Source organism: Hyaena hyaena, unplaced genomic scaffold (assembly GCF_003009895.1).
Source record: "Hyaena hyaena isolate Hyena2069 unplaced genomic scaffold, ASM300989v1 scaffold_341, whole genome shotgun sequence".
Classification (NCBI taxonomy): Eukaryota; Metazoa; Chordata; class Mammalia; order Carnivora; family Hyaenidae; genus Hyaena; species Hyaena hyaena.
This window is the reverse complement of record NW_024080973.1, coordinates 1815954-1842291: the sequence shown is the minus strand read 5'-3', so window position 1 is coordinate 1842291 and position 26338 is coordinate 1815954. Positions and strand designations below refer to the sequence as shown.

The window sequence follows — 26338 nt, the reverse complement described above, 5'->3', positions numbered from 1 at the left end:
GCTTAAAAGTGTTTCAACCAGGGGCGCCTGGGTGGCCTAGTTGGTTAAGCATCTGACTTTCGCTTAGGTCGTGATCTCGCCGTTAGTGGGTTCAAGCCCCGCGTCAGGCTCTGTGCTGACTGCCAGCTCAGAGCCTGGAGCCTGTTTCAGTCTGTGACTCCTCTCTCTCTGATCCTCCCCTGCTCACTCTGTGTCTCTCTCTCTCTCTAAAAAAAAAAAAAAAAAAGTGTTTCAACCATACTTCTTTTCCCAGCTCCAAAAAGCAATGCTGGACCTACCCAAATAAATGATGCCTCACTAGAAACATGGAGGACTCACTTCTCAGGTTAACCAAAAATCCACGGTCACTTGGACTCCTTGCGAATTCTTGGAAACATTCACTTAGAAGATAAAATTAGCCTAGTAAATTGTATTTCTGCAAAGCCCACAGTGGCTCTATACTTTTCTGCAGTGGGGAGGGCAAAGTCATGGTACAAGTGACTTTCCCTCACCAATTTGTGTCCAAAGTAGACCTTATTATGCATATTAAGCATCTTTTTAAAAAAATCTGGTCCTGTCATAATCTTAGCTCTCATCACCTATAATTCAACTGGAGTTGACCCATCAAACAACAAAGAAACAAACCTTAGCTACCATCCCTATTTTAGATAATGAACTATAAGCCTGCCGTCTATGTTATAAGCTTGGCACATACTTGGCAGATTTAACTGTGAGGGTCAGCTTGTCAAGCACCTAAGTGAACAGCAAATCAAAGAAGCCAGAAGAATGTTCAGTATCTCTGGAATTTGAAAGGTGAACACTAGTATAACTAGCAAGGAAAACAAAGGCATTTGGGGATCGCATTTATATCTTCCATAACTATCGATACAGAACTCCTTATTAAAGTCCAGCAAACATATTCCTGGTGAATAGATCAGATGCATGTTGTCCTCACCTGGATAATGTTTTCCTGCATATCCAGGATGATTAAATTTGCTTCTGTAGCCAGATTGCCACTGATCAAGGCTTCTTGATCTAACTCTGCCTTTGTTCTAAGAAAAAAGAAAAAGAAAAAAAGGTCAAGTTAAAGCGCATATCAAGCCTGGCCATATTCCAATGATGGCAATCTATGTACCGTGGCGTAAAGAAATGTTCTGAGCAGAGCGTCTGCTGGCTACAGGTAAAAAGGAGGGCACGGTGCTTTCCGAGATTAGTGCCTGGTCCAAAAGATTTTCTAGGTCAAGTCTCCAGGTCATCTGCAGCCCAACTGTCATGAATCACGATGACAATTACAGAAATAACCAAATGGGTAGAAAAGCAATTACTGGTTGCTACTAGCAATTAGGCTCGCCAGTCCGATCGCTGCGTGAAACCTCGGGCCATTCTTGTATTTCGTGCATGGAAATCGTTCCTAGATCTGAGTCAAGGGAAGCCTCCACCACAACCAGAGGCAGCGAGGCCAGCTGTGATGTGACCTTGGCAAACAACACTACTGCTGGATTGGGAAAGAGAGGTGCTTCTGAATGGGGGCAGGGAAGAGTCAGTCTCTTGACTTCCCGAAGAAGACCTTGGGGGTGCTTGGTCAAGTGTGGACCTTTCGTTTCTCCCCAGTGGGCAGGAAGGTTGCATTCCTGTGGACGTAACCAGTTATTACCCACTGGGGAACAGGAAATCGCCTGGTGCTGCTTCTCTACGAGATTTCATTTTGAGGAACTGGAACATTTTAGGCACTAGTTCATGGGTTCTCCTAAAATCCAGGTGAAGCTGTAAAGGGATATTTTGTATCAGCTACATGTATGGCCAGGAAAGCAAAGTGTGAAGAATTGATTTTCCTGAGATGCTCCAGAACCCAAAATGTTGCCACAGGAGTCAGGGCATGATCATGTGAGTTCCCAAGTCAGGGAGCACGATCACCACTTAGCTGTTCTTGGGTCCCTCTCACCCAATTGTGGGGGCCCAGCCATTCCTTCGATACCACCAAGGGCTCAGAATCAAGATCTCCCTGGGGTTTAAATCTTTTCAAGCTGACGCTAGGCTCTCTGGTCTCAAGGTGTTCTGCATTGTTTCTCATTCTGCAAGTGATAATATTTGTATAAGAAAGTTAAAATATAAAAGCTATGAAAAAAACATTGGTAGGTTTAGATTTTGAGCGATGCTATCCAACAGAAATGTAATGAGGGACACAAGTGTTATTTTCCATTTTGTAGTAGTCATATTAACAAAGAGAGCAAAAAGAAAGGTGGAGTTAACTTAAAATCTTCTCTTTAACCCAATACAGAAAAAAATAACTGTCCACGTGTAATCACTATAAAAATTACTAATGAGATCTTTCAGGTTCTTTCATTGGCACAAAATCCTCAAAATCTGGCCTGTATTGTTCACTTATGGAATTAATGTGGCTACTGTATTGGATAAGGCAGACTTAGATCTGTTTTTCATTTTCATTTTCAATTGTGCTAAAATACACACAACATAAAACTTACCATCTTTACCACTGAAAAAAATGTTTTAATGTTTATTCATTTTTGAGAGACAGAGAGAGACAGAACACAAGCAGGGGAGAGGCAGAGAGAGGGGGAGACACAGAATCTGAAATAGGCTCCAGGCTCCGAGCTGTCAGCACAGGGCCCGATGTGAGGCTCAAACTCACAAATCAGGAGATCATAACCTGAGCCTAAGTTGGAAGCTTAACCGACTGAGCCACCCAGGCGTCCTCACCATCTTAACCATCTTTAAGTATACAGTTCATTGGTACTAAGTATGTTTATATTTTCATGCAACTACCACCACCACTAAAGTAGTTTTCAGAAAGCCTAGGAGCCAGTCCTTTAAAACACTGGTTCTCAAATTTGTCTGCACAACATCACTGCCCAGAGAGTCCACCAAATACTGATTTCTGGATTCTACTGCTGGAGGCTCTGATTTAACCTGCCTGGGGAACACCTGGGCGCGGGGAGCTTTACAGCTCCCCTGGTGATTCTAATGTTGAAAATTACTGCTCTGAAAGAAAGAGATCCCAAATAATTGAAAAATGATCTGAAAGAAAAAGGTGAGACACCATGGTTAGAATTACAGTAAGTGTTCCAAATAGCTAAGGGGAGCAGTTACAATTTTACCATGGTTTCTCCTGAAGAAAGAAACAAACAAAACCCCACATCGCCCCTGGTGATTTGAGGCGGTGAATCTGTAGCTCAACAATGAGCCGCCCACCGTGAGCTCAGGGCTGGGAGCTGACCCAGAGCGGATGGGGAGGCTCTGCACAGAACGACTCAGGATGGAGTTATTTCTGCGAGCAACAGCAATGGGGGAAGGTTTCGAAAACATCAACCTGTGCAGCCCAGGAAAAGCATGTCGTCTTAGGCTCTCTTCCTAGTATCAGAGGGTAGCTGGCCTAAGCACCTAGGCAGCTCTGTAGCACGTAACTACATGTACATTTCTTTCATTGGGGTTCCTTTGGGAGGCCAGGGGGTGCATTGCCTGAACTAGAATTTGTGGATTCTTTGAACCAAATATCTTACACACTACTTCGGGGAACTCAGAGCAAGAATAAAATAGCCAAATGACATTGGCTATTACTAATGACAGCAACAATTAGGGGTTGTCTGCAACATATGTAATAAACAAGGGTTATCTCCGTAATGTTTTAAAAATAAATTCGACTCTCCCAAGTCCCATAAGCGGACCAGAGTGAATCACTGTTGTGGTGACAACAAAGACAGTAACTTCTATTTACTTGGAAAACAGCACTGTTATTCAAGTCTGCCCCACCCCCGTGTGGGTGCTTCATACCCATGGAGATTCGCTGCCTACGCCCTGTCCAGTGTGTGGGGCGGTGCCTTCGATCATACAGTGTTGGGCTCAGCGGAGCCTGAGATGCAGCAGGTGATACGCTGCACAGAGGAACAGCAGATATGAGCAGTCTCTTCAACATATTTCCTTTTATGTCCTTATATATCCAAATTTCTACACATAGGTATCTCATAGAATGCAATCCAAGCAGGATTTTTCTTATCCAAGCAGGATTTTTCTTCCATTTTTTATATTTTTTCTGATAATAGCATGCATTGTTTTATGTATATGTATATATATGTGCATATATGTATATGTATATGTGTATATATTTATATAGCATATAATTTATATATATTTGTATATTATATATATATATTTTAATGTTTATTTTTGAGAGAGAGAGAGAGCGAGAGAGAGCACAAGCAGGGGAGGGGCAGAGAGAGAGGGAGACACAGAATCTGAAGCAGGCTTCAGGCTCTGAGCTGTCAGCACAGAGTCTGACCTGGGGCTCGAACCCATGAAATGTGAAATCATGACCTGAGCCGAAGTCGGACACTTAACCAACTGAGCCACCCAGGCGCCACTGTATATTATATTATTATAACATTATTTTATGTATATGTATATATGTGTGCATATGTAATATAATGTATGCAATATATATCAAATATAAGATAATTCACATATATTTCTATATTATATTATATATGTATATTTATGTGATTATATTGATATTTATAATCTATATAATTATATTGATATGTGTTAATAAATGTTTAACATACTTAATAAATTAATTGTACATATAAATATATAAATACATTAAATATCAGTATATAATTAACAAATATTAATATGTATATAATTAATATATACAACACATACACAATTATGACTATAGAATAAATATTCATATAATTATATTAATATTTATGTGCTTATATTAATATACATATATATTACACATAGCCATCATAGGAAATACAGGATAGTATAAAGAAGGAAACATCTCTTACCTCAATACCCAAAGAGAATCACCCAAGGAAAACCATTGTGAATATTTTGGTAAGTTTCCTTTCAGTCTCAAAATGTATTTATCCTAGGGGTGCCTGAACGGCTTAGTCGGTTAAGCGGCGAACTGTTGATTTTCGCTTGGGTCATGACCTGGCAGTTTGTGAGATTGAGCCCCACGTCGGGCTCCGTGCTGACAGTGAGCAGAGCCTGCTTCTGACTTCTCTCTTCCTCTCTCTCTGCCTCACCCCCCTCCCCATGCTTGCTCTCTCACAAAATAAATAAACTTAAAAAAATCACCCTATTTACCCTATGCAGTTAGAGATTTAAGACTCTACTCTAAGGGGCACCTGAGTGGCTCAGTCGGTTAAGCGTCCGACTTCAGCTCAAGTCATGATCTCATGGTTCGTGGGTTCGAGCCCCACGTTGGGCTCTGTGCTGACAGCTCAGAGCCAGGAGCCTGTTTCAGATTCTGTACCTCCCTCTCTCTGACCCTCTCCTGCTCATGCTGTTTCTCTCTCTCTCTCAGAAATAAATAAAACATTAAAAAAGATTCTACTCTAAAATCAAGGGTCTGTCCTGCTCTTATTCACCTAACATTATATCATAAGCATTTCCCATGTCATGAAGTTTTAATACCAACCTAGCACTTCCTTACATAGTTCCCTATTCTTGAGCATTTAGAATGTTTCCATTTAAAAAAAAAATTGAGTAATACTGACAAAAATATCTCTGACTACACATTTTGTACAAGTTTCCGGAACAGCAAAATGAATTTGAATTCTGTGGTCTCGGATGCCCTCTCTTTTTCCCATCAGCCGCTTTCGTCAAGCTATCAGCGATTGCTAAATATTAGTTTTCCTTAAATGCCTATCAATGTGATAAAGTTTTAAGAGCTGTAAATCATAATTCCTTATATCTTTGATTATCCTGGGTTCCTGGATGAACTACATTTACACAGATAATGATGTTTCATTTTCTTACCCCCGGAAGGATGCAGTTGTTTCAGTAATACAAGTAGCCTGAGAAAAAAAGTTTTGGGTTTTAGTGTAAAAGTAGCACAGAGTTGCTGAGTGACTCACTTATCTTGCTTCTCATTAGCTTGCCGCCAATGTGTCTGCTCCTTCCTCCATCTCAAATTTTCATTGAGGCCTGGAAATCGGTCATTCCCTAGGAGTTAAGAAATGCACGAGAGGAATGTGATTAGCGTGAAACCCTCTAAGATAACCAGAAGTTCCGTAACGAGCTCACCAGAGAGGACTCAGTACTGCGTCTCTGGTCAATTAGACCCGGGCTGGACGCCGGTGGGAGACAGGCCTCTGCTCAAGTCCCGGCTGCCTGCTCTTGGATGGACTGCCTACAGCTCTAGACCGCTTGCCTTTCCGGGGCGCTGGTGAGCACCAACTGGGGTTCTGAGTGAATTACTGGAGCATGCGGGTGTTACATGAGGGCACCCAAACACCATCGAAAGAGCTGAGCTCCCCACAAGTTCCCAGCCACTGCGTCCCTTCACATAGAACAAGCTGTCACTCTGTAATTTTGAGCACAGTGACCAAGACTGAGCATGCCTGAGCACCTGACTCTATTCTACAGCAAGGAGGTCAGCCTTTTTGAGATCATTCCAGGCAGGGTCCCTGGGGGACTGAGGCACTCTGACACCCTTGGGGGGAGTCAGCTGCAATCTAATAACACCCTGAATGATCTGGGGAGATGGTTTTGGAACCAGAATTATCCAGTGTCTTGACCAAGCTCTACGAAGACTCGTCAAATGTCCGGATGGAGAGGCTTCAGTCTTGAGAGAGACAACATTTCGTCTATCCTGTGACTCATCTTCTTGGAGGTGACCTTTCCCAATGACAAGTGTTAAATGGAAGATGCATTTGGGGACACTTCCAAAGTTCCTGTGACCTCAGGACAGGACCTTTCCCTGGAAAGCACACGGCTCGCATTCCATACACCACACACAGAATCCTAGAATCTGCCTGTCTTTATTATCCTAACAGCTTAAAAATAAGCTATAAGTGACTCGTCTTCACCAAGGGTGCAGAACTTGCTGACAGAAAGCAGGGAAGGAAAGGCCAACACACCTGGAGCCCGGCAGCGTCGCATCATCTCCCCCCTGGCCCCTTCCCCGCGCAGCAAAGCCTCTTCCAGCCTGGCCTTGACGTCCCTTGACTTCTGCAGGACTTGGGTACTGACTTTGTCAGAGCTCTGTTTTCCCTGGACAGGACAGACGCAGAAGGGCGTTTAGTGTGCGGAGATCTTTGTCCACGGGGAGAATCCTCAAAACCCAACACTCCATGGCCAACAGCGGCCAGTTTGGACATGTGTCACATGGAAATGCTGTTTGGGGGAACTGAATGAGAATGGGGTTCTCTCTGCAGAAGGCAGAGGTCCTTCCCTGGAGAGATGACCAGATCTAGAATGCAAATAGGTTATGGATCTCAATACAGAACCAAGTAAAACTAATGACGCCTCCATTCCCCAATCAACGGGGGGCAGTAGGGACAAGATAGATGTGCACTTGGGAGCGAAGAGGCTGGTGTCAGGCTGAGGCACCTCACACTGACCTTGTACTCGAAACACGAGACACAGATGAAAAGGAGATCTAAAATCCGGTTTAGCTGCATGGACGGCAGGTCGGCGATCCACTTCCGGATGAGGCTCTGGTCGGCGTTTTTCATGATCCACAGGAAGCAGATCATGAGGTTTCGGGTCGTGTCAGCATTCAGCATGTTGTACTGTTTGTAGGGCTGCAAGGGGGCAGAGGGCGGGGCAGACAAGGGAAGAAGTAGAGCAATGGAAACACCAGAAGCTTAGGGGACGCTCATCTCTTAGAAAACAGTCATCATGCTTGTTCCCAGGCTGGGGAGCCGTTCCCAGGAGCTGGTCCTTTCCTGGGGTAGGAAGCCGTGTTCACTGAGTGCACTCAGCAAACGGGCTCCACTGGGCTGCGTCTGTGCCAGACTTTTGTCCACGTGCTGTGGGGACCCTGTGGCTCAGGAGCGGGGTGGTGTGATGGTCTGTCCTGCCTTGACCAGCCCCCTCCCCCAAGTCTAAATGATACAAAGGGGCTTCATGCTGCTAAGATTCTACAAATTTCTCCTTCAAGCTGGACGGACACGGGAGGGCTGAACTTAGAGCCAAGAAAAAGACTAGCTAGGCTCCAGAAATATCCCAACTGTTCAAGAGTTAGCTTCTTTGTCAGAGTCCAAAGTATAATATAAGGGTCATGAAGGGCTCAGCAAATTAATCAAATCCCTAATTTAATGAGGCCCTCTGTGCTGGGACTTCGATCACAATTTATGATTTCCTGGGGGTCAGAGGGTGGGGGCTCAGGCTATTTGCTTTAATACTTCAGCCCCAAGGGTTCATTTTAGAGTGCCGAGCACACTTCCTTTTACTCATCAAATCAAGACAAAGAACGATATGTGGGATATGTGGCCGCAGCCTTGGTTCATGCGGTGTAGCTAATACCCTGTGGAATGTGACATCGCGTATTTGTGAGTATGCAAGGGCAATGTTGGCATGGGATGAGTGATACGGCTTATGGAATTAGCTTAGGTTTTCTGAGTAGGGTGACAAGAAGCGCTATAACTTCCCAGCGAAGATCTTCTAATGGTGGACTTTGGGCACTTGAGCATTTGCCCTTTGAGGCAAATAGCAATATAAAGGGCAGACACCACCTCGGGCAGCTAGCTTTGCTAAGATGCACATTAGAAAGGTGGAGGAGGTCAATACAACACTTTATTTCTCAAACTACAGGATGATGGGCGATGCCCACTCTCAAATGTCTTTCCTCTTTCTTATATCCCTGCCCTCCAGCCCTCCTGGGGGTGCCCGGGGGGTGGGGGCTTGCTAAGTGCTGGAGGGAAGACAGAAAAGCCATCCGGCAAAGAAGCCTTAGGTCTATCTAGATGCTGCCTTCCCAGGAGGGAACGGAGGGGCGCCCTCTGTGAATGTACACCCCACGCTGAAATGCAAAGCTAATTAAGCTGGACAGGGCGGCACTGTCACTATCTGCCAAAGGAAGAGTCAGAGTTCATCAAGGAACAGAGGCAGATCCCACCGCAAGTAAATCAGACCTGTATTCCTGGAGAAGCCCAGAGTCTGTGCAAAAGGACAGAGCTATACAACTCTGGGTTTAGGCTCCCTGGGGACCCCAGAAAAGTTGAAGTCTTTTGCATAAGAAGCACTCACCCCAAGCACCTGGCCCCATTCAATCATTTTTTTGGAGGCAGATATAGTGTGGATAATAAACACAGAATAAACACAGCTCAAGCCTCCCACCCGAGGGAGCTGTGGTTTGATGCTCTGTGCACTAATCTCAGAAATCCCAAGTTTACCTCTTCCCCAGTGTTCTAAACCTTGAACTCAGGCACCATTGAGACCGCCTGAATTTGAACCATCTGTGACTGTGCTGCCTCATGGTCCCATTTCCCTTCACGCAGATGCGTTTCAGAATGGAGCGAAGAGGCAGAAATCTCACAACCTGCTCTATTCTGGGTTCCAGCAGGTAAATATAAGAACAAGCCCATCAGAAGACGGGAAAAGACACAAAACAAAACAAAAAAATAAACCAGAGAAATGTGCGCCAACATACCAGGGAAGAAAACATTGTGCCACTTGTCTTCAAATTAAAATTATTTCCAGCTATGGCCAACGCCACATTCTGGTTAATTGCACCGGCGCCATCTTGTTCTTCATCGGAGCCATTGGCACGATTCTTCCCACTACGGGCATCTGCAGCTGTGGTGAAAACATCATTGGTCTTACCGTACGACCCAGTAACAGTGCGCCCTGGCCCTCACGCAAGGAGTTGAAAATTTATGCCCGCATAAAAATCTGCACGTTTATAATGGCCGAAACTTGGGAGCAAGCAAGAGATCCTTCAGTATGATGGACGGGTAAATAAATTGTGGTATATGCAGACAAAGGAATATTATTCAGTGCTAAAAAGAAATGAGCTATCAAGTCCTGCAAAAAATGGAACCTTAAACGCATGCTGGTAAGTGAAGGAAGTCAATCTGAAAAGGCTGCATATTGGGGCGCCTGGGTCGCTCAGTCGATTGGACGTCCGACTTCGGCTCAGGTCACCATCTCACGGTTCGTGGGTTTGAGCCCTGCATCAGGCTCTGTGCTGACAGCTCAGAGCCTGGAGCCTGCTTCGGGTTCTGTATCTCTCTCTCTCTCTGACCCTACACTGCTCATGCTATCTCTCTCTCTGTTTCAAAAATAAATAAAAAACTATAAAAAATTTTTAAAAAATGAAAAGGCTACATATTATATGATTCTCACTATATGACACTATGGAAAAGGCAAAACTACAGAAATAGAACAAAAGTTCAGTGGTTGCCGGGGACTGGGGGGGGGGGGGGGGGGGGGACGACTGAGCAGAGCACAGAGGGATTTCAGGGTAGAGAAACTACTCTGAATGACATCGCAATGATGGATACATGTCATTATATGTTTGTCCAGACCAACAGAATTTACAACCCCAAGAGTGAACCCTAATGTAAACCATGGACTTTGGGTAATTCCGATGTGTCTATGTAGGTTCATCAGTTGTAACCAATTTACTCCTCCAGTAGGGGGTGTTCATGATGGGGGAGGATGTGCAATGTGGGGGCAGGGGGCTTATGGGAAACTCTGTAATTTCTGTTCAATTGCTGTGAAACTAAAACTGCTATTTAAAAGTCTTTTTTAAAAAAGAAACCTTTGGTGACGTCAAACCAAAAAAACTATCCCTACGTCCCCTACCCAATACCCACCAAGGGACTGATACTTAGCTGTCACTACAGTCAGTACACTAATTTAAAGTCTATGTTCAGGATTATTTATCCGCTACCATCTCTAGGCAAAAGCAGGCAGGCTAATAAAAGAGACAAAATGCCCAGCAAAAGATTCGGCTACCAATGAATTTTTCCAATTGTAAAACTAAAGCTCTCATAACACTTTCCCGTAATGTAATATGAAAACATTTTTTAAAAGTTTCTATTGAAATTCCAGCTAGTGTAATATTAGTTTCAGGTATGTGATAGAATAGTTTTTACTCTATTCAAATATTTTAAACAATGACCAAATAGATAGGAACCTGTAATTACAGAACTGATCAGTTCCTTATAAAATAATAAGCTAATACCACGAATTCAGCAACCATGAATTGAATTCCCAATGTCTGAAATGAATGTTAATTTATCATGTCTATCTAGTGTAGACATACCTGTATTTATATGTAGGTCCAGATGTATGTGAACAAAAAAAGGACCCATCACTTAAAAAGTCATTTTTTGTTTTTATTTTTAATTTCTGAGAGATAGAGAGACAGCGTGAGCAGGGGAGGGTCAGAGAGAGAGGGAGATACAGAATTCGAAACAGGCTCCAGGCTCTGAGCTAGCTGTCAGCACAGAATTTGACACGGGGCTCGAACCCACGAACCGTAAGATCATGACCTGAGCCGAAGTCGGATGCTTAACTGATTGAGCCACCCAGGCGCCCTTTAAAAGGTCAGTTTTTAAGACCACCACACAATCACCACAGAAAGTACTTGCTTAACCAGTTCTTTGAAAAGCATGTTAAAATACTCAAAACAGACTGATTCCTTAAAAAGTCCTGTTTTGTTGGACTTGTCAACATCATAGGTATCTGGACCGTCAAGTTTTCAGAAAAATTAGCTTGCAAACAGTATTTCCTTCTGCTAAAAATTGTGAAAACAGAACTCGAATATTTTTGGAACTCAATTAAAAAAAATCATTCCCTATTTGTGCTTAAAGGCGGCTGAGTTTTCAGACAAATGGTAAAAGGAATAGCGTGTGGCAATTATGTAAGATCTGACCACATGAGGATTAATTTGAGGATGCAATGTTACTTCTCTGACATACGCATTGGGTCACGGTTATAAAAGATGGAGAGAAGGATATAAACATCTGCCACATAAAATGTTTTTATGGAAGGTCTCTCATTTCATCTTTATCACACCCCTAAGATGCAGACATTGTTACAACACTTTTACAGCTGAGACAAAGGGGAGGGAAGGCATTGAAAAGTTGAGGAACTTTTCAAAGGTCACATATAAAGCAATAAATGGGCTGGAACTTGGATTCACCTGTTCCTTTTTAAATTTTTTTATGTTTATTTATTTCTAAGACAGAGGAGGGTGGAGAGAGAGAGAAGCACACACAGAATCGGAAGCAGGCTCCAGGCTCTGAGTTGTTAGCACACAGCCGGATGCCGGACTCGAATCCACAAACTGTGAGATCATGACCTGAACCGAGGTCGGACTGTTAACAGGCTGGGCCACCCAGGTGCCCCACAGCTGTTTCTTTTTTAAAAACTATATTCTTCTTAATGTGTCTAAGGCGTCCACATGTAACAGGTGCCTCTAATCATAGAACACTTTCACTGTTTTCCAATTTGTCAGCTACATCATTACTATAAAGGCTGATGCACACATGAAGAAACCATTGAGATGTGAAAGGCTCAGAGGCCAACTGCTGAAAAGCTCTGATCCACAGTGACTGAATTGGAAAATTCTCATCAACAAGGAAACTTAGGAGAATGTGTGCCAAAGTGGCTCCCTGCTTTGGGAACAAATAAGCCATAGGTTTTTATTTTTATTTTTTTAAGATTTTAATTTTTGTTAAATGTTTATTTTGAGAGAGAGAGAGAGAAAACAGCGGGGGAGGGGCAGAAAGAGGGAGACACAGAATCTGAAAATGGTTCCAGGCTTTGCCCCTCCCCCCTCCCTCTCTCTGCCCACCCCCACTAGCGCTCTCTCGCTCTCTCTCTCTCTCTCCTCCCCTCAATATAAATCAGGCAGGCTTGATAAGGGCTTGATTCCATAAGCCAAAATCAAGAGTCTGACACTTAACTGACTGAGCCACCCAGGCACGCCCCTTTCCTAAAACATTCTTAAAAGAAAAGGAATATCCTTATTTCAAGGCATTTGAGCAGTGATCGCCCAGGAGAGTAATTCTGTTACTATTTCATCCTTTGTGATGTAAAGTCTATAAAGTTCATCAAATACCAGCAGATGAATGAATGAATGAATAAAAAATAGTTTTTTGGGTTTTTAAAATTTTTTAAATTATTTATTTTTGAGAGAGAGCGAGAGAGAGAGCGAGCATGAGCAGGGGAGGGGCAGAGAGAGAGAGAGAGAACAGAATCCAAAACAGGCTCCAGGGTCTGAGCTGTCAGCACAGAACCCAACACAAGGCTCGAATTCAGAAACCGAGAGATCATAAACTGAGCTGAGGTCGGTTGCTCAACCTACTAAGCCGCCCAGGTGCCCCCATGAATAAAAAATAGTTTCTCAAGTAAAATAATACACAGGGCTATGGCCCCTTTAAAAAAGTACTGGGACCCCCTCCCCCCAAAAAACCCAAGCCCCCAAACCCCAAAAAACAACTTTTTGGGACCTGTGTTTAAAAGGCCTTGGGGCGCCTGGGTGGCTCAGTCGTTTAAGTGTACGACTTCGGCTCAGGTCATGATCTCACCACTCGTGAGTTCAAGCCCCACGTCAGGCTCTGTGCTGACAGGCTCACAGCCTAGAGCCTGCTTCAGATTCTGTGTCTCCCTCTCTCTCTGCCCCTCCCCTGCTTGTGTTCTGTCTCTGTCTCTCAAAAATAAACATTAAAAAAATAATATTAAAAAAAAGGTCATGGTGTGTGGAAAATCACTCGCACAGGCATATTGGCAATAGAGCTGAGTACTAGAAACTTCATGCCAGGGGGGGCATGTGGAAGGGGCCCTCACCAACCCAAAGAAGGAAGCGGAGGCATCCTTACCTGTAAAGTCATAGAGTTGCGGCAAAGCATCCAAAATGATGCCAACCAAAGGCAGGTAAAGGGCAGCAATTTTGACCTTCACCTCTGGTTTGACACAGCGCGGGTCCAGGTCATGGGAGCTCAGGAGGCTGTGGATGGCACTGACCGCCTTCCTTTGTACTTTGCTGACCCTAATGGCACAATGCAGAAAGCTAGACGTTACTGTGGAGGGAGCTTGACCAAAACACTTTTAAACAATAAGGAGGGATCAGAACAGCCCTGAGCAATGGGAAAACCAAGCAAAATGAAGTAGAAGTATCTAGAATCAAGACTGCCTGCATTCCGGTCCCGGGTCTGCTGCCAGCATGGCCTGTTTCAAAGGCCATCATATTGTAGTATCAGTACTTGATTCCTCTCTATTATTGGGTAATATTCCATTGTATGGATGGATCACATTTTAATTACCCATTCATCAACTGGCGGACATTTGGATTATTTCCACTTTTTGGTTATTATGAATTAGGGACGTTGCTTTGAGGATTTGTGTATAAGTTTCCGTGTGGACATATTACTTCTTTCGGATATGAAGTTTACTTCACACCTCAGAGTCCAATTCCTGGATTTTACAGTAACTCTATGTGTAACTTTTAGAGGAACAGCGGAACTGTTTGCAAGAGTGGCTACACCATTTTACACTCCTACCAGTAGCATATGAAGGCTCCCTTTTCTCTCTGCCAACACTTGTTATTATTTATCTTTTTTATTATGGCCATCCTAGTGGGTGTGAAGGTGCTATGGACTGAATGTGTCCTCCCAAAATTCATATGTTTAAACCTAATCCCTAGTGTGATGTAACAGAAGGTGGGGTCTTGGGGAGGGATTAGGTCATGATCAGGTGGAGCATGGGACTGGTGCCCTTATAAAAGAGACCCCAGAGAGCTCCCTGGCCTCTTCTACTGTGTGAGAACATAGCAAGAAGATGGCCATCTATGAACTAGGAAGTGGGTCCTCATCAGACTCTGAATCTGCCAGCACCTTGAACTATGAGAAATGAATTTCTGTTGTTTATAAGCCACCTAGGCTATAGCATTTTGATTACAGTTGCCTGAAGGAAGTAAGAGAGAAGGGGTAGTTATCTGGCTTGGATGTGCATTTCCTTGAAGGCCAACGATGTTGAAGACCTTTTCACGTGTGTATTGGTCGTACCTTCTTTGGAGAAATGTCTGTTCCAACCCTTGCCCTTTAAAAAATTGACGTGTTTGTCCTTTGGTTATGGAATTGTAAGATTTAAAAATTATATAACAGGTACAAATCTCTTCTTTGATCTACATTTTGCAATTATTTTCCTCCCACTCTGTGCCCTGCCTTTTCATTTTCTTGATAATGTCCTACACATCACCACGTTCTCACTTAAATGAAGTCTAACTTAGCTCATTTTTTTCTTTTGTTGTGCCTACTTCTGGTGTCAGATCTAAGAAGCCATTGCCTGATCCTATTTCATGAAGATTATACATGTGAATCATCATTCATCTAAGACTTTTACAGTTTCAGCACTTACATTTAGGTCTTTGATCATTTTGAGCTAACTTCTGCACAGGGTAGGACACGGGGGCTCAACTTCATTCTTTTGCGTGTGGATACCCACTGGTAGTAGCACTGTCTGCTGAAAACACTACTCTTTCCCCCGCTGAATTGTGTTGGCACCCTTGTCAACAAGCAATTGACTATAAATGTGAAGAGGTATTTCTGGACTCTTACTTCAATTGCATTGATCTGTATGTCCGTCTTTATGTCAGAAACACATGGTCTTTACTATTACTCCTTTGTGGTAAATTTTGAAATCAGGAAATGTGAGTCCTCCAATTGCGTTCTTTTTCAAGACTGTTTCGGCTATACTGGGTCACTTGACTTTTCATATGGATTTTAGGATCAGCTTGTCAATATCTGCAAAGAAGCCCGCTGGGATTTTGAGTGGCGTTGGATTGAACTTGGAGATCAGTCTGGGGAGTAATGCCATCTTAACGACATTGAATCTTCTCAACCATGAATATGTCATGTCTTTCCACTTGTTTAGACCTTTTTATTTTTTTCTAAAGTGTCTTACAGCTTTCGGTATACAAGTCTTGTACTTGTTTTCATAAAAAAAGTTAGGCTAAGATTTTATTAGTTTTTGAGGCTATTTTAAATGGACATGTTTTCTTAATTTCATTCCACATTGTTCATCACAAGTATATGGAAGTATAATTGAATTCTGTATATTGATCTTGTGTCTTGCAACCTTGCTGAACACATTTATTATCTTTAATGGGTTTTTAGTGGCTTCCATAGGGTTTTCTTTTTTTCCCCTTTTTTTAAAGTTTATTATTTATTTTGACAGAGAAGGGGAAAGAGAAAAAGGGAGAGGGGGGAGGGGAAGAGAGAGAGGGAGAGAAAGAACCCCAGGTAAGCTCTGTCAGTGCAAGCTGGGGACAGGCAAAGTGAGAATCCCAAGCAGGCTTCATGCTCCATGTGGGGCATGACACGGAGCTCAACACCGGGCTCGATCTCCCAAGCCGCGAGATCATGACTTGACCCGAAATCAACAGTTGGACGCTTAACCAATTGAGCCACCCAGGCACCCTCTCCATGAAGGATTTTCTATAAACAAATCAGGGCATCTGTGAAGAAAGATAGTTTTACTTCTTCCTTCCCAATATGGATGCCTTTATTTCACTGTCGTGCCTGACTACCCTGGGTAGGCCTTTCTATACCATAATGAATAAAATAGAAATGGCAGGAATGACTATTCCTATCTTGTTCCTGGTCTTGCCAGGAAAGCAATCAGTCTTTCACTAATAAGTATGATACCAGCTGTAGTTTTTCATAGATGCCTTTTACCAGGATGAGGAAATCCTGTTATATTCCTATATGATTTGTTGACTTTTTTTCCAAGAAAAGGTACTGGATTTTGTCAAATGCTTTCTCTTCATCTATTGAGATGATTGACTGGGTTTTGTCCTTTATTCCAAGCATAGAATATATTATATCAGCTGATTTTCAGATGTTAAACTGATCTTGTGTTCCCAGAGTAAAGCCTACTTTGGCACTTATTCAGTGTTGAATTCAGGGTTTCAGTGTTTTGTTGAGGATAATTATATCTACAGTCATATCAGTCTACAGTTTTCTTGTCTTTTGTTTGCTTTTGGTATCAGGGTAATGCTGGCCTCATAGAACGAGCTGGAAAGTGTTCTCTCTCTTGAAGAATGTGTGAAGGACCTAGTACAAAGATGCTAGATAATTTCCACATGCTTGAGGAACATTATGGATTTAGTGACGTGTAGACATTTGTGGGCACCCCCAGGTAAAGGGGGTTCTAAGGAGACCCCTTAGAACTGGAACCATGGCCCGTTTCAGAAGCCCAGATACTGAGACATGAGCCCCCCTGGCCCTTGCCCTTCAGATGGGCAGGTGTAGGTGAGTCTGTTAATTATCTTGGCAGCAAGAGGAAGTACTAAGGAAGAAGAAGTATTGTTAGACCATGAGATCTTCCTGAGGTTTTAGCCCACATGGTAAAGTCACTAATAAGTATGTGACAGTGTTTCTAATGACTTCCCAGGGGAGTAACTGACAGCCCAGAAATCAGGGATTATTGTGTTGCCAAAGGAGAGACGCTCTTAATTAGCTACTCTCTCGAGGGTAGAAAAGGTACTGTGTATGTTTGTGTGTGTTTGAAAACTGTACCTATTTGACTGAACATAATTACATGATGGCCTCTGAACATATTTTACTCTGTTGCTGGTAAAATAACAGCTACAATTTTAAGGGGACTCAAAATAGACGTCAGGGCTGTTTCCCTAGACATCTCACTGAAAGGGCCATGGAAAAGAGACTACTAAAGAATACTGTCAGAAATCATGTAGATCAATTCTATAAAAGGACAATTAAGAAAAAAACGTGTGTGTGTGTGTGTGTGTGTGTGTGTGTGTGTGTGTGTGTGTGTTTGTAAATGGAGGTGATTTTCTTTGTGTCCAAACCTTATTCTTAGCACCTTCTAGGTCAGGGCACTTTGTGTGGCTTTGGAAATTGAGGTTAGTTATAGGGTAGAAAGTTCTACTGAGAAAATAGAGAGGAATTTAGTCAAGGTGGGAAGAAGAAGATGGGAGATCGAAGCTCTCTAAGGATGCACTCAGGACCTGAATTTCTGAAAAGAGGAAGAATTTAGAGTAAGGACATTCAGTGTCCCACACTGACCTCCTTGGAGGCAGGAAAGGACATTCATTGGGCAGTATCGTTACAGACAAAGCGCTCAGGATACATTTATGATTGTGGTTAGGCGAGCTGGAAGGGGTTTCTGTCATTGTTTCCTTCCTTAAATCATAAGCAGAGAGAGCTTGAAAACCTCCAATTAGACAAAAATCTGTAACATCTAGCAATGCTGCCGCTAATCAGCATACTGTTTTCCAGAAATTTCTTCAGCGTAGGAAGGAAGAATGGAGGAGTCGTAGAAAGAGGTTTTCCAGAGAGGGCGCTGGTGAGAGATGGGAGGAGGGTGGGCCCTGGGAGAGACCTCAGGAAGCCATGGCCCTAGACTTCGTTTTGCTATGTAACATCAGGTACGTTCCTTCAATCCTTCGTACCTAACGTGAACACCGGAGGAGCTGAGCCTCAATTATTTTCCAATCCTGATGATTTTCAGATCTGAGCCCCTGAAGGGTAGGTTCTAGGGAGCGCTGTTCTGTGCACTGATGTATCTCTGATCTATTCCCAACACTCCACTATGTCGGCCCCATGGGAGGCATTTGGTAACTGTTGAATGGGATGTATAATATTCTAGAAGGCATTGTCTCCTTGGTCCAATTGGGCAGATGGTGGTTTTCTAATCCTATAGCTCACGGAGCACAGCGGGAGAAGGAAAGGAGAAGGGGTGGTCTGTCTCCAACCCTGTCTGTAGACTTCAAGACTAGATCCTCCAACATGCCCCTGGGTGATCAGGCTTCTAAGAGGTGAAAGGATTTAGAAGCCCTGGACCTGTGGCATCTCTTCCCTTGGGGGAAGGTCCCTCTGCAAGAAACGTAATCTGGACACTGGGTTACTGCCTTCCCATCAGCGGCCACTTCCTCATTGTCAACGTGAAGCCAAGTGGCATCTTGCTGTCACCTCTGTGTGTACACTGATCACCTGGGCCACGGCTCATAAACGTCTTTGTGCCTAAGGAGCTCACTACTCAAAGCATCCCTGGGGAGCCTGCTGTATTAGGATTGGGAAACTCTTCTCAATGAATCAGGGGCTGAAAAAAAAAGGCCATTTTGTGGCTTCCCTCTGCCCCTCAGGCCTTTCCACGTTCCTATCAGCACTATTTTCTCAACACATGGATGTTTCTAAGCTTCAGAACTGACGAATGGTAGAGTTTTTCTGCCAAGTAGGAGGAGATTTTGGGTTTTTCTGGGTTTTTTTGGCTTCGTATTCCAACTGAAATGGCAGAAACGTACCCTTCCCCCTCCGCGTCCAGGGCAGCTGCGAGTTCAGTGAAGAGGAGTCCGGTGAGGAAGTGCTGCTGACGGTACTCGGGGGTCAGGTCAAACATGCTGGCGATCTTCTGGTCCTGGAAACTGGAGCAGGAGCTCGAGTTCTGCACAAACACAAGGGGCGCTTCCGTGAGTGACAAGAACGGCTTGGGGCTCAGTCGGTGAGGCTCAGGTCACCATCTCACGGTTCGTGAGTTCGAGCCCCGTGTCGGGCTCTGTGCTGACAGCGCGGAGCCTGCTTGGGATTTTCTGTCTGTCTCTCTGCCCCTCCCCTCCTCAGGTGCATACTCTCTTACGATCTCGCTCTTTCTCCCTCAAAATAAAGAAATAAACTTAGAAAAATAAAAATTAAAACAAAGTCGCGACAGCCAGTGTTTATGGAGCCTTGCAGTCACGAGCGTCTGCAGGTGTGGCCCAGTATACCCCCCTGACCCACAGGGAAACGGAGGTGCACAGAATGATCACTTTGCTCCCCCCTCCCCATGGACAGGGAGCTGTCAGCTGGGAAAGACTAGAATAAAGCAGCCAGGGTCTCTCACGAAATGACTAAGACTCCATCCCCCACCCCAGATCTAAAGCGAAGATGAAAGTCCAGGACACCACGTGGATAGGGAAACGGGAACGGAACCCGATGCCGGGGCCTGGAGCCCACAATTTCTTTCTGGCAAGCCCCCTCCTCTATTTGAGGCTCCTGTTTACTCAGCTACACTTCCGAACATAGCTTATAGACATGGAACGGGAAGGAGGGTCAGGCGGGGAGGCGTCAGACTTGAAGTCCTAGACAATTCCTGTGTTCTCTTGGGGGTACACTTTCTACTGCACTGAGGGAATCTAACATGGCCCGGAAAATCCTTGACTGCTGGTGGGACAGGCCTGGCCACTGATGGGCTTGCTAATTCCCCCGAGGCAGCTGGAAGGGAAATGAGGTAGAAGACCCAGGGCACAGTCAGCACCTTTGGGATTGTTGCTGCTGTAAGTCAGATCTCCCCCAGGTCACGCTGAGACGGTCATGAAGCTACCCCTGGCTCATGCCACTTGGCATCAATGGCTAAGCTGGTTTTTTTTCTTTTTTCTTAATTAACGAGACAAATCTTCCCCTTTGGTGTCAGTATCAAGGACTATGCAACAGAAATAGAACCTGATATTGAGAAATCTTGTCTGCTACTCCGAGCTACTGATTTGTCACCAGTAAATGGAATGTGATTGTAAAACAGTATTTCCTTAAAGTGTTTTTTTCTAGAGGGTACTAGTCCCTTGATAAATCTATGGAGGGGGAAGAAAAAAGTTTCTAATAGTTAAATCACTACGGGAATCAGTGCTTATTAAATATTTTTCTTTTCCACCCCTTGGGTATTTACAATTTACAGTAACAAGACTCATGGGTGGCGACTACAAACCCACCCCCCCAAAAAAACCCCAAAAAACCTATTGATATGGGGTCTCTGAAACTTATTTGACCCCAGAGTTCTATATTTGCACAATACTTCTTAACATGTGGTTGACCTGGGGCCCACTGAATCTAACCTGTGAGATACTATTCTACAAAAAAAGATTGGCCATGTGAGTCAAAGCCTTGGCTCTAAATATTACACAGGTGTTATTTATTTATTTGCTGATAAAGAATAAGACTTATTAGAAATACACTCTATGAAAGAGTGTTTGATTAGTTTATGACGAGGTCTTCTTAGTGCTTCAAGAACTAAACTATCTGAGGTCTGATTCAAGATGCACTTATCTTGCACTGAACTCCATTTTATAACAGTATCAACAGAAAATTCTAGGACAGCTCAAAGGTATAATATCCCTGTTAAAAACCACTATTAGATCATTATGGAATTAAAGGAATATGCCAGTTCACAAATTTTATGGATCTGGAGTTTAGGAAAAGGAAAGTGAGCAAAGAAGATGGTCAGCCTCAAGTGGAAAGGTGATTAACACCAGATGAAGGAAGCTGTGTGACCTTCCTACGAATTTTTAGATTTTCATAGTGCATATGGATTCCTCGCTCTTCCTGACCTTCCTGACCCTTGAGCCTAGGAAGAAAGCAATCACGTAGCTTGTAAATGACCACTTAGATGGTGCAACTTCGGGTACCATATTTGTGTGTCTCTGGATGGAGCAATCCAATGTGAAAGCTCCATTTTCCTTTTCATTAACCAGACCAACCTTTATAAGTGGCTAATGAAATGAAATCGCTTGGGTAATTCTTTCAGTGATTACCTGGGAAGAGATGGAGGGGCAGGGAGATGTCGGAGCCGTCTCGGCATTCATAAAGAAGAGGTTCAGATTGAGGTAGTGCTCGTGGCTGCAGAGGATTCTCAGAAACTCCAGCCTCATAGAAATGAGCAGTGGGAGGTTGTTGAGCTTGGCCGACAGCTGGGAGGAAAAATGAAAACAGTAAAGATGTGTTTATTACAAGTAAGCGGAGTTGAAGTTGGCAGATACAAAAACTTCCTTTCTCTCCAGATTAAGACAATCAACTTAATAAAAATTAGTGGGACATGGGGGGGGCGCCTGGGTAGTTCAGTTGGTTAAGCGTCTGACTTCAGGTCAGGTCGTGATCTTGCGGTTCGTGAGTTTGAACCACGTGCTGGGCATCTCTGCTGACAGCTCAGAGCCTGGAGCCTGCTTCAGATTCTGTTTTTCCCTCTCTCTGGACGCCTCCCCTGCTCATGCCCTTTCTTCCCCCCCCCAAAATAAATAAACATTAAAAAATTTTAAGAAAATTAATGGGACAGTGCAACAGAAGGAAAGTTCTATATCACAGGGAGGCTCAATGAGTTTTCACACATTAATATTCCCCTTAATAATTCTATCCTAGCACCTGTCCAACATGTGGATTCTTTTTATTTTTCTTTTATAGTTTATTGTCAAGTTGGTTTCCATATAACACCCAGTGCTCATCCCAACAAGTGCCCTCCTCCGTGCCCACCAATCCCCTTCCCCTCTCCCCCTCCCCCATGAGGCCTCAGTTTGTTCTCAGTACTCAAGAGTCTCTCAGGGTTTGCCTCCCTCCCTCTCCCCCACTATTTCCCCCCCCTTCTCCTCCCCCATGGTCCTCTGTTAAGTTTCTCCTGTTCTACTTATGAGTGAAAACATCCAACACGTGGATTCTTGACCTGACCCCCACACTTGTCAAATCTACAACACCTTGGCAAACCTGTGTTGCAAATAATTTGGATGTATGTCTTCAGTGTAACATAACATCATTCAATTCACAAAAACGCCACCGTGTCTGAGGAACTAAATGAAAGGAGTTGACCCCATATGGGGCCACACAAAACTCCTGGAATATGACTGGAGGACTCTAAAGCCACTACTGTTCTTTTGTAGTTTCTAATTAAAAGCCCCACAGGGGAGTTCTCAGACCCATTCCCCAGATAAAGGCATCATATTACTGAGGAAAGGATGTAGATCCTGCAAAAAAATGTTGAGTTTGCCCCAAAGTAAGAGAAGAGGAAGTGGAGGAGAAAGAAAGAGCTGAAGAGTTTTGAGGAAAAGTCTTCCCTGAAACAAACCACAAGAAGTACAGCTACTGGAGGAACGTCAACAATTCGTGATAACATCATATGCTGTCGGGGTGAGCGTACTTGTGGTGAGCACGGCCTAATGTATAGGATTGTACTGAATCAGTACATTGTGTGCCTGAAACTAATATTGTATTGAATCAATATGTTGTGTGCCTGAAACTAATACAATGCTCTACATTAATTTTATCCCAGTTTTAAAAAATTAATATAAAAACAACAAGCCATGAGTAAGCAATAAGCCATGAAAAGCTGACAAGATGGAAGAGATGACTTGCCTCCTTCAGGTGGAAGGACCAGAGTGGACCCAGACTCCATGGGCTGTGACTCAGGGGACTTTTAAGACAAAGGAGGGAAAGGATGGACCTAAAGGACCTTGAGCCTCTCAATATGCATCACCATAAACACCCTCACGCCCCCGCATGGGAAACCAAGCATCTCGTCGTGTGAATGGACAGGCCTCCTTCTCTTCTTGCCTTTTCAGAGTCCTCTCCTCAGTGCTATAATTTAAAGAGCAACATATTTTCAACCATTTTAGGAGAGGCCACTGTGTTGTGGGTCACTCATTTTGCCTATCAGATCAATCAGCCTATAGCTAGACACTTACTGGAAACAAATGAACACCATTACGTATTATGTTACACTTTCGTGTAAACGAAAGTCACCAGAACCTATACTCTCTGTCACTGTGCTTTGCTGGCGGTCTTTGTGCCCGTGGATCCACCAGCAAACTGGACTGATTAGAACTTGATCTGAAGCCCCTCACTTACCGGTCACTCACCAAGAGCTATTGGGTCAAACCAGTCAGAGCTTGACAGCGTTTAAGATACCTGTCTTTGAAAGAGGCCCATAGTATCGGTATCTTAAAAGCTCCCTTGAGATTTCATTAAAGACAGAAATTTCAAAAAGAATTTTGGTGATATTTAGAAAAGAGTAGGGTGCCATTACAGAAACATCTTCCCCAAAGGTCAGGACCCGCAGAGGTAGCCTCGGCGGCACTACCCAAGGATGGGTGTTAAGTTAGCGGCACGTTGAAAGCATTGAGGGGGTAAAATGCTACATTTGTCTATCATTAGTGACTATTAATAAAAGGCTAAGATTATACGCATGGCCATAAGGTGTATAAATGGCAGAAAACATGATGGAATGTTTGAATCAGGATATGTATGCAAAATGGCAAAACCAGAGGACTTTGGAAGAATAAGAACTTGCCTCAGGTATGATGTTCATACTGTATCTAGGTAGCTCGGATCAATGGAGCAAATCACCACTGACTGCAGTCAGCGACCACTTTAGGCCTGAATGCTACATTAATTATACCAAGTAATAGCCACAGATGTCACTGGCAAACAGAGCACAGAGTGAAAATGTTAAAGCCTGAATAAATCTACTCCAACTCTGTCTTTCTGCAGATAAGGAAGCGATGCATGTAAATGTTAAACTGCCCAGATCACCGAGGAATTTAACGGCATCACTGGAATTAGAACACAGGCCTATAGATTCTGACTCGAAGGTTCTCTGGCAGCTGAAGCAGAAAAGAGGAAGAAAAAGAGGGGGAAATGAGAAGTACACCTTAAATTAAAAGAAAAGGAAAAGATGGAAAAGAGAAAGAGAGAAAGAGAAGAAAGGAACGCAAAGGAGAAAATTATAAGGTGCGTTTGCAGGGTGGGCAGACATCTGCCTTCTTTGCCTTCTGGTAATGAAAGCTGCCATGGGTCACAGAGGTTCTCTCTCACCAAACTCGAGCCAGTCTCCTCTGAGCTGTTTTTCAAATACGCCTGCCCTTGGACATGTCCTTGAGAGCTCGAGCTCAGCCAGAGTCACCCAGCCTCAGTATCTGGCCGCCTTGATATCTGACCGACTTCCTCATCCCTCACCGGTCACCAGCCCCCTGGCTTGCCTTTACCCAGAATCCTGTCACGTTGGTTTAGCCAGAATCCTCCTCATTCCTGATATTTCTGCTTTTTAATTTTTCCTCCATGAAACCCCCCTCTCTGCCCCCTGGCTGTAAATTCCCACTTTTCCTTGTTGCATTTAGAGTTGAGCCCCGATCTCCCGCACTGTAAAATCCCATTGCAATGGTCTCCACTCTTGTATAGATGGGCCTGAATAAAAGTCTGCCTTCGTGTTTAACAAGCGTCATGAATAATTCTTTCGTAAGCAGCAGCTAACCTTGGGCCTACCATGGAATTCTAGCATATGTCCAACTTTAAGTTTTGAAAATTGGATTAGCTTATATTTGCAATCCATCCAATGACCGGTTTTTAAAACCAGATTAGCTTATATTTGCCATTCCTCTCATGACCTGTAGCCCTAAACACCTCAGAGGGATGGCAAAGAAGAATGGCGACAGTGCTGTGGGTAATGGCCATAGTAGCAATGACCGTGGTAGTGGTGGCCAGAGGAGGAATGTGGAAGGAAAGGAGAAGCAAAAATAGCAACCGCTAGTAGTAACATCACTGCTGGGATGATTTAAGGGGGGCGGCAGACAGATGAAGAATCCTACTTAACATCAGAGGAAATGGCGCGAGTAAGGTGCTCTCGGATTATAAATATTTGCTTTGTGCTCAGTGAGGATCGGGTTCGTGGACAGATTCTATCAGGGCTCTTTCAAGTCAGAATTCCACAGCTACATTTTAATTACTTACCCTGATAGGTGAAAAGAGAGCCCATACTTTGAATTCTAGACCTAGTCTAAGAATGAATGCCACAGTCACATAATTTCTGTTAAATGTTAAAGTGACGAAGATCAGAGCACTAACAGCCCTTGATTCTCACACCTCCCTCTGGGTTGGCAAATGCTCCAGGAATCTATGCGAACCAGCGCATCTAGGGAAGCCCAGAAGACAAATGACCACAAAACCCAGAAGCCCAGGAGCCAAGCTGTCTAACTTGGCAAAGAGTATGACAGCAGACCACGGCAGTGACCATGGCATTGGAGACGGAACCAGGAATAACACGGCGAGGTCTGGGGGACACTCACCTGGTTACAATAATGTTTGATGAGGTTAAAAACGAAGCCACGATCCATGAGCGAAAGCAGGTCATACAAGAAGAAAGCCAGGCTGATGTTCATCTTTTCTGCCTGTTCGTTTTCCTTAAAAGCAAACCAACACCGGAATCATTTGGTGGTAAGCCCTGATCGTGACCAATCCGGTCCCTGGGGGGAAACCTAGTGGGACACTGGGCAAAGCTGGTGACCCTGCAGAACTGTAGCAAATACAGTTAGCTCTTAGCGGGTGCTGTGAGTGTTGGGTTGAGTCATGGAATTCTTCATTCCTTGTTAATATTTAGGTACATTTCCTTCGATCTCTTTCTTCCTACACACACATGTATATGTACATGACAGAGCTCATTCTTTACGGACAATGTTGGGCCTTGGATTCTTTTCATTCAACATTATACTATGAACCTTTTCCTACATTTTTAACACTTCTTCAAAACTCGTTTTTATTTTTATTTATTTATTTATTTATTCATTCATTCATTCATTTTTTTAAATAATTTATTGTCAAGTTGGTTTCTGTATAACACCCAGTGCTCATCCCCACGAGTGCCCTCCTCCATGCCCATCACCCCTCTTCCCCCCTCCCCCACCCCCATCAGCCCTCAGTTTGTTCTCAGCATTCAAGAGTCTCTCATGGTTTGCCTCCCTCCCATTCCCCTCAAAACTCATTTTTTTTATTGATTTTTTTTAAATTTATTTTTTATTTTATTTTATTTTTTTTTACAAATAGTTTATTGTCAAATTAGTTTCCAC

At 43.7% G+C, this 26338-nt stretch overlaps 1 protein-coding gene across 2 annotated transcripts in view; it reads right to left on the bottom strand.

The window, feature by feature from the left end:
* Positions 1-26338, bottom strand: part of DOCK8 (dedicator of cytokinesis 8) — a 225444-nt gene that overhangs the window by 28450 nt on the left and 170656 nt on the right. For both annotated transcript variants that reach the window (XM_039249540.1, XM_039249541.1), the window contains 9 exons: positions 25562-25675; positions 21272-21427; positions 19016-19155; positions 13569-13738; positions 9386-9531; positions 7353-7535; positions 6870-7002; positions 5865-5952; positions 935-1031 (listed from right to left, as the gene is read on the bottom strand). In XM_039249540.1, coding sequence (XP_039105471.1) covers positions 935-1031; positions 5865-5952; positions 6870-7002; positions 7353-7535; positions 9386-9531; positions 13569-13738; positions 19016-19155; positions 21272-21427; positions 25562-25675 — 1227 coding nt within the window. The remainder of the gene's footprint in view (positions 1-934; positions 1032-5864; positions 5953-6869; positions 7003-7352; positions 7536-9385; positions 9532-13568; positions 13739-19015; positions 19156-21271; positions 21428-25561; positions 25676-26338) is intronic.